The sequence below is a fragment of the Siniperca chuatsi genome, linkage group LG22 (assembly GCF_020085105.1).
Source record: "Siniperca chuatsi isolate FFG_IHB_CAS linkage group LG22, ASM2008510v1, whole genome shotgun sequence".
In the NCBI taxonomy this organism is placed as follows: domain Eukaryota; kingdom Metazoa; phylum Chordata; class Actinopteri; order Centrarchiformes; family Sinipercidae; genus Siniperca; species Siniperca chuatsi.
Genome location: NC_058063.1, coordinates 17,938,790 through 17,951,323, shown reverse-complemented (window position 1 = coordinate 17,951,323; position 12,534 = coordinate 17,938,790). Strand labels below are relative to the sequence as shown.

At 39.9% G+C, this 12,534-nt stretch overlaps 1 protein-coding gene across 3 annotated transcripts in view; it reads left to right on the top strand.

Moving 5' to 3' along the window:
• si:dkey-172j4.3 (diacylglycerol kinase eta) overlaps nucleotides 1-12,534 on the top strand; it is a 78,961-nt gene that overhangs the window by 34,107 nt on the left and 32,320 nt on the right. The window contains exon 1 of one of the 3 annotated variants that reach the window (XM_044184534.1): nucleotides 6,705-7,246. The exons of 1 other annotated variant lie outside the window; for it this stretch is intronic. Coding sequence is in view for 1 of the 2 variants with exons in the window: in XM_044184533.1 (XP_044040468.1) it covers nucleotides 7,315-7,470 (156 nt within the window). In the remaining variant the exon portion in view is untranslated. Of the gene's footprint in view, nucleotides 1-6,704; nucleotides 7,471-12,534 lie in introns of those variants that run through there. One more of the 3 variants, XM_044184533.1, reaches the window with a different exon arrangement.

Below are 12,534 nucleotides of genomic sequence, written 5' to 3'. Positions count from 1 at the left end.
TGTTAGTCGTACATAAAAGGCATTTTTAAGGTGTCTTTTTGAAACACAACATTTGGCCAGGACACAACTGAAGACCAGTATGACTGATGAAGAAATGCATTGTGAAAGGCTCTGTGTGTAATCTTAAACTAGTCTTGAGTAAATAAATGCTGGTGATGGACACACAGGAACAAGGTGTGCTCTGGGGTGAACAACATACAATTTACTGCAGTCTCAAGTTACTTCTCATGCCACTTACGTTTTGTTTGAGGTTTTATTAAAAACATTTGATTTGTACAGTGTTTCACTCTCAAGTGCGGGACTAAGTCACCACTAAAAAGGCACTGCCAGAAGTATAAATATGAGAAAATAAAATCTGTTATGAGAGGGAGAAGTATTTTTTTCTATGATTTTTTTTTTTTTAACCACCTGTAGTAACAGGTGACCATGTGACAGTAGCTTTTATAGGAACAATATATTTTTAAATGCAGTCTAAACTCAGTTCATGACTTTTAACCTTTAGTCACTCAGAAAGATTCACAGTTCAAAACTTCTCAGAATGAGAATGATTCAAGTCTGAAGTGGTTATGTGGTTAATACTTGTGTGGGGATGTGTCTAAATGTAGTTGTGTGCCATTTTAGGGTCAAGAAACATAATCTATAGGTCCAATAATGACTCAGTATATCATAACGGAAAACACAAACATCTTAAGACTAAGATGATCTTAGCCTATAGGCTTACAATGTGATCAATCAACAAAGATCAATTTAACCTTAAGATGCTTTTGGGAAACAGGGCCCAGGTTTAAAAATGTTTGACGTTGGCTTTGCAGAAATGTCACATACTCAGATTTTCCTATTTAAAGGAAAAACTTAAAAGCAAGAAAAAAAAAGACTGCAGCTTCTCTTTCTTCACTGTTCATTTTTTCATTCAGTTAACTTTCCTATAAGTATTGTTACTGCGAGTAGAGTAGGAGAGAAAAATGTAAATGTGCTATCTTTGGCAGACATTTTGTACCCTGAGTAGTAATAAAACTGTTCATATGAAACAGAAGAAGCTTGAGAAATCACAATCTTGGTTTGGATATAGTCGTGAAATTAAGAGGATTTTTAATAAATGTAACTGTCAGCAGTGTTTGCAGGAGCGCAGCAGGATTCAGTTTACTGCAGCAATTATGTTTTGAACGAGACTGTTGGGGAATGAGTGGAGAGGGCAGGAAAAGCCCCCACAGGTTGCCGTGGAAATCACTCATCTCCCATGACGACGACACGACTGATGGCACAGAGAGAGAGAGACAGTTTTGTTTTGCCTCCATTTCTGTCTGCTTACGGCTGTGTGTGTGTGGTGGTGGGGGGGGTGTATTACTCATGTTGTGGGGACATAAATCTGTTTACACATTCATATTGTGAGGATTCGCCTTCCTTATAGGGACAAGATGCAAGTCCCTGTAACGTAAATCATTAAATTTCAGGGTGAAGACTTGGTTTAAGGTTAGGGGTTAGGTATAGGTTAAGGTAAGGGTTAGGCAAGTAGTGGTTAGGGTAAGTCTCCAGGAAATGAATGTAAGCCAATGTAATGTCCTCTGAAGTGACAGAAACCCGACTGTGTGTGTGTTTGTGTGTGTGTGTGTCCTAAGCTGTGTTACAAATTCCAAGGGAATGAGCCAGCTCGGGGACATAAAAACACAAAATATTGCAGAGCACACACACACATCATCATTGCACACACATGCAAACAAACACACTATATACATATATACATACACTATTTTACTTAAATGTCATTAAAATGTATTTAAAGTCATGTAAAAATCTCAAATACATCATATCTACATGTGCCTTAGGTCCTCAGAGACATTGTTACAGGCGCACATGGTCCACACACACACACACACACACACACACACACACACACACACAGGCATCCACCACATCTGATGTGTATGAGAGCGGGGAGACAAGATTAAACAACACGGTGTGATCATCAGGGATAATCACAAGCCACAGCAAACAAACAGTGTGCACACACACAACACACACAAACACAACACACCCATATTTCATCTTCGCTTATTTCCTCCCATTTTTACTCTCCCCCTTTTCTGCCCCACCTACATTACATCACACCCTGTCCTTTCCCTTCTTTTCATTTCTCCTCTCCTCATTTTTGCTTATTTCCTCTGTTTCTCTTTCCTCTCCTTCCTCGTCTCCTCTCCTTCCATTCGCTTCCTTTCTCCTTTTCTCTCCTCTTCTTTCCATCCCTTTCCTTTCCCTTCCTATTCATCCCTACTCTCCTCTCCTTGTTTCCTCTTCTCTCTCCTTTCTTCTCCTCCCCTTCCCTTTCCTTTAATTACTCTCCTTTCATTTCCTTTTCTTTCATCTCTCCTCTTCTTTCCTTTTATCTCACCTCTCCTCTTGCCTCCTCTCAGCTCTTTTCGTCTCTTCTCCTTGCCGCCCTGTTCCACCTTTTTTTTTTATCAACTCACCCTCTCCTCCATTTCAAATGTAAAAGCTTTATTTGAATGTTTGCTCACTATAAGCGGAAAATACCATGATTAACATCACAAATCACCAACAACAGGGACGTCATGCTAATTGCATCACCACCAAGAAAACCTTCCATCTCTCTTTCACCATCCATCTCTTTCTGTCTGAGAGACTTTATCTGTTCATTCGGCAGTGTGTGTTAGTGTGTGCACATGTGCCAAACGGTATGTGTGTGTATGTGAGGATTATGCAGCATCAGAGCCAGATTTGGTCCGTATGCTCCAAGGCAGTCGCACCACCACCCACCCCCCACCAGCAGCAGCAGCAGCAGATTATGTGTCCTTCACTGCACAAACCTCACAGGCAGAAGCCAAAAACTGGATGATATTTCAAAACCACGTTAAAATACAAACATGAAATGTGGCTAAACTGGAAGAAATGTATGTTTGTGTGTCAGAGAGGGTGAAGGTGTGTGTTCTGTCTGCCTGTCTCCACCTGTCCATCTAAAGTACGACGGTGTCATTAGATTCGCTCTGGCTGTTTTTTTGCGCATATCACTGGTATATGTGTTTGTGTGTGTGTGTGTGTGTGTGTCTATTAATAATCGCACAGAGGTACATGAGACAGGATGTGGTCGCCATGGTGCAAGGTCCTCCCACGCCTTGTTCTGACTCTGTGTGTGTGTGTGGTCAGACAGCATGTTTATGCATGACAGATGATGCAAGCAGTTTCTATTTCAAATGATCAGACTTGCTGTGTTTCTTGCATAGTTTAAATTTCTTGCAAAATAAAAGTTGCAAGGACTGAAGGGTGGCACATGCTAGATATACTGTTCACACACACACACACACACACACAGACAGAAAGTCTGGTTTACGTTCTTTTCGATTAACAGAAGAGAAAAATGTCCAGGTGAAAAGAGTGATTAATTTTACTTTTTAGTACTTGTATGTGTATATGTCCTTAAATTTCCAAGCTGAAGATTCTAAAGTAGGGCTGTTACCATGGCAACCCCTGCATGTCTTTGCATTACCAAGTTTAAATGTCAGGAAGCAAAAAAGCAAAAATATTTGTAATTAACAACGCCAGACCCGGGTCAGCTGTTATATTCACACGATACTCTGTTTGTTTTAGCCGCCTCAGAGTGTCAGACGGGTGAGGTTTGCAGCCTCAGGACGATCCAGGTGGCGTCTGCTTGTCTCAAGCATAAAATAGTACATTAAACCCACAGATGTGTTTCTGTGCTGCTTAAATAGCTTTGGATGTCTTGTCTGTTTAAACCCAACCCGTGTGCTGTTGCAAAGTGTTAAAACAAATGCTAAAAATCATTTGTAGACTATGAAACCCTACAGAAACATGAGTTTGTTTTATGTTGTAAGTGTAGAGATGGATTTGTATGTCCACAAGGGGAATCCAGTGTGCATTTCTATTTATAAACCAACACACACACAGCTGGGAGGCTGTGAAAGAGTTAAAACCATGCCAAATCTGACAGATACAAATGACTGCACCACCCTCTTCCTCTCCTCTTCTTTTTCATTCCCTTTCTGTCCGTTTTCATGTTTCCCTCACATTTTTCTTCCTTCCCTCTCATTCCCAAGCCCTCATTTCATTTCTGCCTTGCTGTTTCACTCCCCGTGCACCCCATCACCTTGCCTCTTCTCTGCTTTCCCACTCACATCTCTTTCTCAGTCTGCCATCTGCTGGAGAAAACGAATAACTGCAGCATATTGAAATCACAGCTGGTGACATTGGGAGAGCTTCGTTTGGCATTCCGACAATGTCCGTCCAGGGACGGCGTGGCCTCATGATTACAAAAACATGTCCGTATTTAAAAGGTCAGGAGGTTCAGTGTCTGCAACAGCCAGCGTGAGTCTGTTTTAATTAGTTCTGGCAAAGACACACCTGAAAGTGTCAGTGTCTCTGTGTCGTTTCCAGTAACTCATGAATAAGCAGCTGCTGCCCATTGTTTAGGAGAAGCATCAGCTTTATACTGTAGATAGTCTTTTAAATTTAGTATCTCATCAACCAAGTTTGTTCTATCCTTAAAAACATTAAAAATTATTATACATTCAAATAAGATTTACTGAATTAGTACTCAATGTACACAATTTTATTTTTTTTAAATTTATTTATTTTGGGCTGTTTTGCCTTTATTTGATAGTGCAGCCGAAGATAGACAGGAAAGGGGGAGAGAGTGGGATGACAGACGCGTCTCTGGATTTGAACCTGAGCTGCTGCGGTAAGGACTCAGCCTTGGTACATGGTGCGTGCACTCTACCAGGTGAGCTATTGTGGCGGCCCCTGTACGCTATTTTCTTGTGTTGAACGCAGGCATGTTAATGGCTCTGCACAAAAATTCATACAGCATTTACAAAAGAATTATCTTATTATTATTGTTGTTGTCATACTTCAGAATATTTACAGTAAATGAACCCACACTATATGATAAGTGCTATTATGTTTCCCAAAAATTAGGTATCTCTGTCATTTCCAATAACTCATGAATGAACAGTTGTCGTCAAATCTTTAGTCTCTGGCTGAATTGATAATGGCCTAGTGAAATATCCAAATCGCAGAAGCTGCAACTTTTTGATAAAGGTAAAATGCGAAAAACTATAGAGCTGCATAGATGCCCCGGCCTACAAATTTTGTTTTTCAGACATCAGAAAACATGTTTGTTTGGTACAGACCCCAACAAAGGTCATAATTTCAATAGTTTTTTCAGTAAAAATGAAAATTGTGATGCATAAATGAAAATTCCCACTAATCGTGAATCATATCGTAATATCTGTCAAAATAATCACTGATTTTTTATTTTTTTTTTTTTTTTTACCATATTGTGCAGCCCTACTGCTCTCATTGAAATGAATGAAGACAGTGCACTTTTTGAAACAGTGGTAATGTTGGTCTGAACATGAGCCTATTGTTTAAATGACAACCTCTACAATACCATATTTTTTCCCCATAATTTAGATTAATTTGTTTTTTTTGTTTTGTTTTTTTTTTGTTTTTTTAGGTCTGTACTGATATTTGACAGTTTAAAATATCAATACTGATATATCAGCCAATATTATTATTTTCTTCCTTTCACATAAATGCATACCACAAACATTTTTGGTAAGGATCTGTAAGGAGTTTATTTTATTTTTTTAAGAATTGGGACCACAATATGTACCGAGCGGGACTTTTTATAGATGAAAACTTTTCACTGCTCTCAGGGGTAGGCCTGTCATGATAATTACTTTATTGACTTATCAAGGTCAGCAAAAGTTATCAAGGTCATGTCCATATATAGTAACATTTTAACCAACACGATGCCAGAATAAACAGCATGGTTTTCGCTACATTATAAGACTTGGGCACAACGCCTTTTTTTTTTTTTTCACAGCACCTAAGCCGAAAAAATTAATAACTTTGTAATGTTAACACATTAAGAGAGACAGGTATGATCACTCAGCATGGACCCAGGGTGGCCTGCGTGTTTCTGTCTGTTCTTTTTCCTATCAGGGGAAATACTGCAGCGCAAATGGACTGGACAGAGATAATGTGCTTATTATCAAAGTCATTTCACATCAATAACTTTGCTACATCACTCATTAAAGTCGCTAATGAAGCACTTTGACCTGATTCTGGAATTGATTTAACCACGAGTGATTTGGATAGAGAGAAAAATGGGGGGGAGTGTTGGAAAAGAAAAGTATAAAAAAAAAGAGAGACAGGAAAAGAAGACTTAAGGGAACTGAGGGGGAGAGACAGAAGGACGGAGAGAGAGACAGAGACAGACAGCGAGAGAGAGAGAGAGTTGGTATCAGTGAGTGAGTCTGCAGGGAGAACAGCATGTTTCTGCTCATTAAAGACAGAATGATATGCCGACTGGCAGAAAACATACACACAAACACACACACGCTCACTGTAATTTCACTTGGCAGATGAGACATTGATCTGACACTGAAAGCGATGATGGTGCGTAGGCGGCAGACGTGAACACACACACACACACACACACACACACACACACAGTCAGGACAGCTCATGCAGGCTAGCCGGACATGAGTTTTTGTGATCACAGTGATGTTTCCAGCTCTCTTAAGCAGAGTGAGGTGCCATTAACCTCCCCATCAATTTGACATGTGACTGGCTGCGTGTGTGTGCTTGTACTTGCTACATAGTGACGATTAAATTTTTACCTACAGAGTACCTACAACTTCAAAGGGCTGTTTGAAGGTTAAGACTTAAGGGTTAGGTTAGAATTAGGTTAGGCATTAAGTTGGGATGGTTAGGGTAAAATGCTAGGGAATGCATTATGTCAATGACGGTCCTCACAAAGATAGAAGTACAAGGATGTGTGTGTGTGTGTGTGTATGTGTGCTCTCATTGCCAATCAGACAGGTTCTTCCAGTTCTATTTATAGCCACAAGGAAATGGGCTTGTTCTTACATGAACACACACACACACACACAAGAGGTGTGTCCTACACACCTGAGGGGGGAGTGGCTACCTGACTAGGGAAGTTTGAGAGGGAGGAAGTAGGGTTGTATTGTTTGAGCAGCTGCTAGCATGAAAGGAGAGTCACTGCTAAGGTGGGGTGTGTAAGGGAGCGATATGTAGAGAGATTTAAAGGGAAATGTGTAGAAACAGCAAAAAAAAGGTAGAATAAATATTTTTCAAGAATAAGAAGAAGGAAAAAGATGGGTAGAGAACGATCAAAAAGGAGTAAAAGTTGAGAGAGCAACATTCTCTCCACCTTATACCTCTGAAAGTCATTGTCCTACCGGAGGTAAAGGCCATTTTGTTTTATTTTACTGTATTAATATTGCTTAGCTAGTACACACAGTGAGGTCATCAATGCCAGGGTTCTGTCAGTACAGCTGGTGCTGCATGGCACCCCTGTTTTTTCGTTGTGAGGGAGGGGGGCAGGGGGACGACAACCAGCTCAGCCACGAGGACCAACTGGACACCTGTCACATTGAGAAATCACAGGAGAGCCGCCTGGTAGAAGAGGTCAGTGTGTGAGAGATAATATGCTGGATATTTTGGATAGATGATTTAACCATGTTTTAAAAGCTATGTTGCTTGCATTCACACTGCAGGTAATTTGGTTAATTCTGGTTTTATTCTGACAGATTTTGGGATGCACAGGAAGCTCCATCAGTAGGTGTGTAGTGGAAGTGTAGTGGCAAATTCTGTATTCACACATTGTCTGTGTGGCCTCCCATTTGTCATTTTATTGCTGGAGAGGGGTGAGATCATGTTGGTGGAGTACAGAGTGTTTGTAATTTTATTTCAACAAAAATGGCCAAAACTCCTTGAAAAGACCAAAACCAACATTGTGTTAGTCCATCTCTCAATACTTTCTGACTTCCCTATCCTGTCTATAACACTCAGCCCCAAGTGCATTTGTTCCTACTGAAGACGGCTTCACAAATAGGGTCACAAATATATACTTGGAGCACATATAGGAATAATCTATATGAAGCCATGGCTACGCAGGCAATACTCATTTCATTGTATGTTAGGATAAGGCTGGAGATATTCTATATTTTTATTCCATGGAAAGACCAAAACATAACATCTTTTGTTAGAAATGTGTGTTGCCTTTCATAACTTTGCAGCATTTAAATACAATACTTTGCTAGCAAGAAATACAAAAAAAGCATGCTTGCTGTCGATCGCAACAATAGGTGCAACTGTTCTCCAAGCGTATGGATGTTTATACCTGTAGTCTTTCAATTGAAAGTTGTAGAGAAGTGGGTCGTTTTGAATGGCTGAGTTCATCGCTTTCATTTTGCCCTTGTCAGTGGCAGCCATTCATTACACTAAATCACATTGGTTAGTCAACTACTGATAGCAAAGAACCACATGAAGCTCTGCCTTTTCTCAGCCAACAAACTTGGTAAATGTCCACATATCTGTCTCCAGGTCACTCAGCTCTCTAGGAAATAAATAGAAGACCAGTGATTTGTTGATTGTTTACAGTGTGAACACAGAAGGTCAGTCAGTCATGCTGGACTGTGTGTGTGTGTGAATTGACGGGATGGTGGTAGACAAGCGTGTGTTTGCATGTGTGTGGGTGCGCGCTCGGTTGGCTTGTTAAATGTAGCTGACTCAAAGAAAAGAAAAGGGTTAAATCAGTCAGGTGTGTGTGTGTGTGTGCATTTTGCAGATGAGTAAGTAATGTGTGGTAATGTGCTCTGGTGTGCATATCCACTTCACAGCTCTTCAGTGTGTGTTTGTGTGCGTGCACATCAGGTCTACTGGGGCTGATTGTTGTGATGTAATTAGTCCTGCTCTAATGAATACACTGATCTGTCTGACAACATCTCCCAGCTGGAGAGGAGAGGAAAACACCATCAAGGATGTGGCTGCAGTTTGACCGCAAGCTTGTGCAGAACCTGACCTTTGCATACATTGTATTTATGAAGGCATATGTACAGTACGCGTGTGTTTTGTGCTCTGCTGATATGCCTCTCTGTAGAGTACAACTATCCAATCAGAAGGAAACCAGGCATTTTATTAAGTCCAGGCAACTGGACTAAGAACACATTGAAATGGCCTAGAGGAGGTGTTATGAGAAGGTCACACATGTTGTAGCCATGCTTAAATGTGCATAATAATGTGAGTATTTTGAGTAAAGGCAGTCTAGTTTATTCTGTATCACCAGTCCCTATAGTAACCATGTGTATGTGGTTACACTTTGCACCCAGATTGTGGGAAACAAAGGTCTTATTGGCTGCAAAATTAGCAAATTTCATTCCAAATCTCCAAATGACAGGTGTTACACGTTAAAACAGTCATACTCTGGTGCAGATTTCAGTTCTCCAGAACCAAACTGGTGTGGTTGCTCTTACAAATCTACCCTTGCTGGTTTTTTGATAACCCGCCCAAAAGTGTTAACACAAGTGGCTACACCCATCTACAAGCACATTTGCAACACAAATATAAACTTTGTTTCTCTAAACTCCTAGTGTTAATTTTTGCTAGTTGACATCTTGGTGGTTCCCAGTACATATACCACTCTTTTCACAAAATTCATGAAATGTGACTGAAGTGAGCTTGTGGGTTACTTCCCTTATTTGTCATATGTTATTCATTATATTCCAGTTTATTAGGTACAACTAGCTAAAACTAATGCAGTTTACAACAGCCCTGCTCTAAATCCTCCCTTCATGAGGGTTATAATGTTCAGTTTTTTGTTTGTTTTTTTTTTAAACAGAGGTGTTGATTAAACTTTATGGTAAATGTTGAGGCTGTAGTTTGTGGTGCAGTTGAGTTGTAGTTTCTAATATTCAGTCTCATTTATATAAATGGTGGACAGAAAAATTATAAACACCCGTGTAAAACAGTTTCCACAAAAACTGAACGTTGCAATCGTCATGGATTAGGATTTATTGCAGGTCTGTTGTATTAGACGGCAGAAGTTTTAGCTAGGTGTTGCAAATAAACGAGCAACTGAGTGTAACTGCATTGATGTGCATGTGAGCCATGAACACAAACATACACACACCTTTTATGTGCTGGAGAGGTTCGGGTTTTACTGTAGGGTTAAGGTTCAATAGCAATTTATCTGAACCTTTGTCACATCAATTTAGCTTTCGCTTTCGCCAGCTTTACAGTAAGTCACGAGCATTTAATAATCATAATCATTTTTAACTCAAATACTCATGTTTTTCCATACTTCTTTACATATTTTCTGTTTCATAAATGGCTCATAGATATTTTCACAGGAAAGTAAGCTAGCCTAGCCAGATGTTAGCAACTGGGGATTAGTGATACGCCACTTAAAATGAAGCCACCAGTCTTTAAGTTTCACACCTAGATTGCAACATCCTGAGTTGGTTCTAACGTACAGTACGTCCTTCAGCGATATCAGTGGTTGCTATGTCATTAGCCACTTTTGTCAAACAAAAACACTGATTAACTTCTTGACTGACGGCTCCTGTTGGTGTTGCTGTGGCAACCACGGATAAGAGAGATTGGTGGAACAGGGGTATTACACCTCGCCATTATCAGGTGGTTCAGTTAAGAGACCTTTACACCTTCTTGTTTGTGTGTGTTTTCTTCTTTCTTCTTCCTCCTCAAGGCATTGCCTGTTCTTTTGTTTTCTTCTCTTTCATGTCCACTGTTTTATGTTGAGTCCCTGTTTGTTGTAATGTTGTCTTTCTCGCTCTTCGCCGCTGTCACAGCTCTGTTTCGTTTTCCTATCTCCTCTCGCTAATGATCCATACCATTGGGCTATCTATCATGGTTTCCACCATCAATCCTTCCCCTCCTCTTCCTCTATTTCTTTTCCTCTCTCTTTCTCTGTAACAGTGTGACAATATGAGATTTGCTCTCCCTCAGGGTATAAAAGCACATTCATTCTAAGGAAGAAACATGCACTCTGAGAGCACAAGAAGCCATATGTGTCATTACAAGGCGCGATATCTCATGGACACGTGTACACAAACACACACACAGATGCAGTTGAGCAATGTGATGGAGCGATGAAATAGATTTATCACTGGTTCGGAGGTGCTTCTGCCTTGTATTACTCCCTTTGTTCAGACCGCCAAGGCCATTACTGCAAAGACGGACGGACAGAGAATAGGAGACAGAAACACAGAGGAAAGAGAGAATCCTAGTAAGATAGATGAGTGACAGTGACATAGAAAGAGAGATGAGATTGGTAGGGAGGGAGACATGTAAACAGAAATAATGCAGCTAAAAGAGAAACCAATAGAGACAGAGGGAACAGATGTTTGAGGTAAATAGATGTTTAAAAAAGGGGGGGTTGTAAAAGAGGGAAGGAAGTGGAAAACCTACCTCTAACTAAACCAACAGCAAGGTCATTCAAGATATTAATTTCCTTCACTTTCCCTCCAATGTAAATATATTTACATTACATTATTTACTCTTCATCTTTCCTTGTTTGCTGACTTACATTCTGTAACTGTAATTACAGATTGCTAAGATATTGGCTTTCATGCTAAATACTGTAGGATCAAATGTAGTTAGCCAACTAAGATACAGTAATGTACAAGATGCTAGCAACACAGCTTACAAGCTAATACACAAGATAAAATACAAGTAACATAAAAGCTAAGTACTGTACAAGCACAAAGACAGTGGCTAGTGCAGGCACAAGGAAGCAACTGTACTAGCTAGCAATAGGGCTGTGTATCATTTTTGATATTTTAGCCAATACGATACTTGAGTTCCAGCGTGATACCAAAACAACACCTTCTGATACTTTAGTTTGGGGAATATAAGCATGGGCAAAGCTTAAACAAAGCTTAACTTTTTACCTTCTGGTCCGTTTTTCAGATAATATAACTGAAAAACTGTAGTGCATCAACACGGCTATTTAGAATTTTTGGGTTGTATCAGTAGTTTTACTAATCTTTTCCAAAAGCATAAGAGACAGCGTGGTTGTTTGTAACTTACTAAATTAACATTGCGTTTATGAGAAAATGAAAAAGTGGTACATTATTTGTTAACGTTGCACTGAGGTTGACAATGCAAAATTACAATTCAAACTAAGGCCCCATTAACTCTTGTCATTTCAAGTGCCTTGTATCTAGATAAAACCCAGATAAGATTGAAACGTGATGCCATTATCACATTCTTTGCACACGCTTTCATTTTCTGTCTTACATTTATAAGTTCACATGCTTTCTCTTGTCCTGCTATCAGCTTGTGGCTTGTTGGTAGTTGTCATGCAGGTAGCAAACCTCCTGTCTGAGTCCTGAATTTTCCTTCAGGGCAGATTTGCGGATCGTGCACTGATCTGGAGACCCTGCCAAGTTACTGCTGAGCCAACTGTTCTGGCTCAGCCCTGTTGAGAACTATGTTATGGAAAGAGTCTTTTGTCATTGCCTGTCCTGTCTTTTTTTTTTATTACAGTTCAATTTAGCAGTCTGCTTCTGATTTGGAGATAACAAAAACAATGTTCTTTCCACCTCTCTCCTTTTAGCACTTCTTCATCATATCATTCGTCACTAAAAATCTGCCCCTTGTGCTCCTTAACGTGGAGAGCTTTCAATGTTTACGATATAGGAATTTTGGCCTTTAGTACTGCTAAATTCA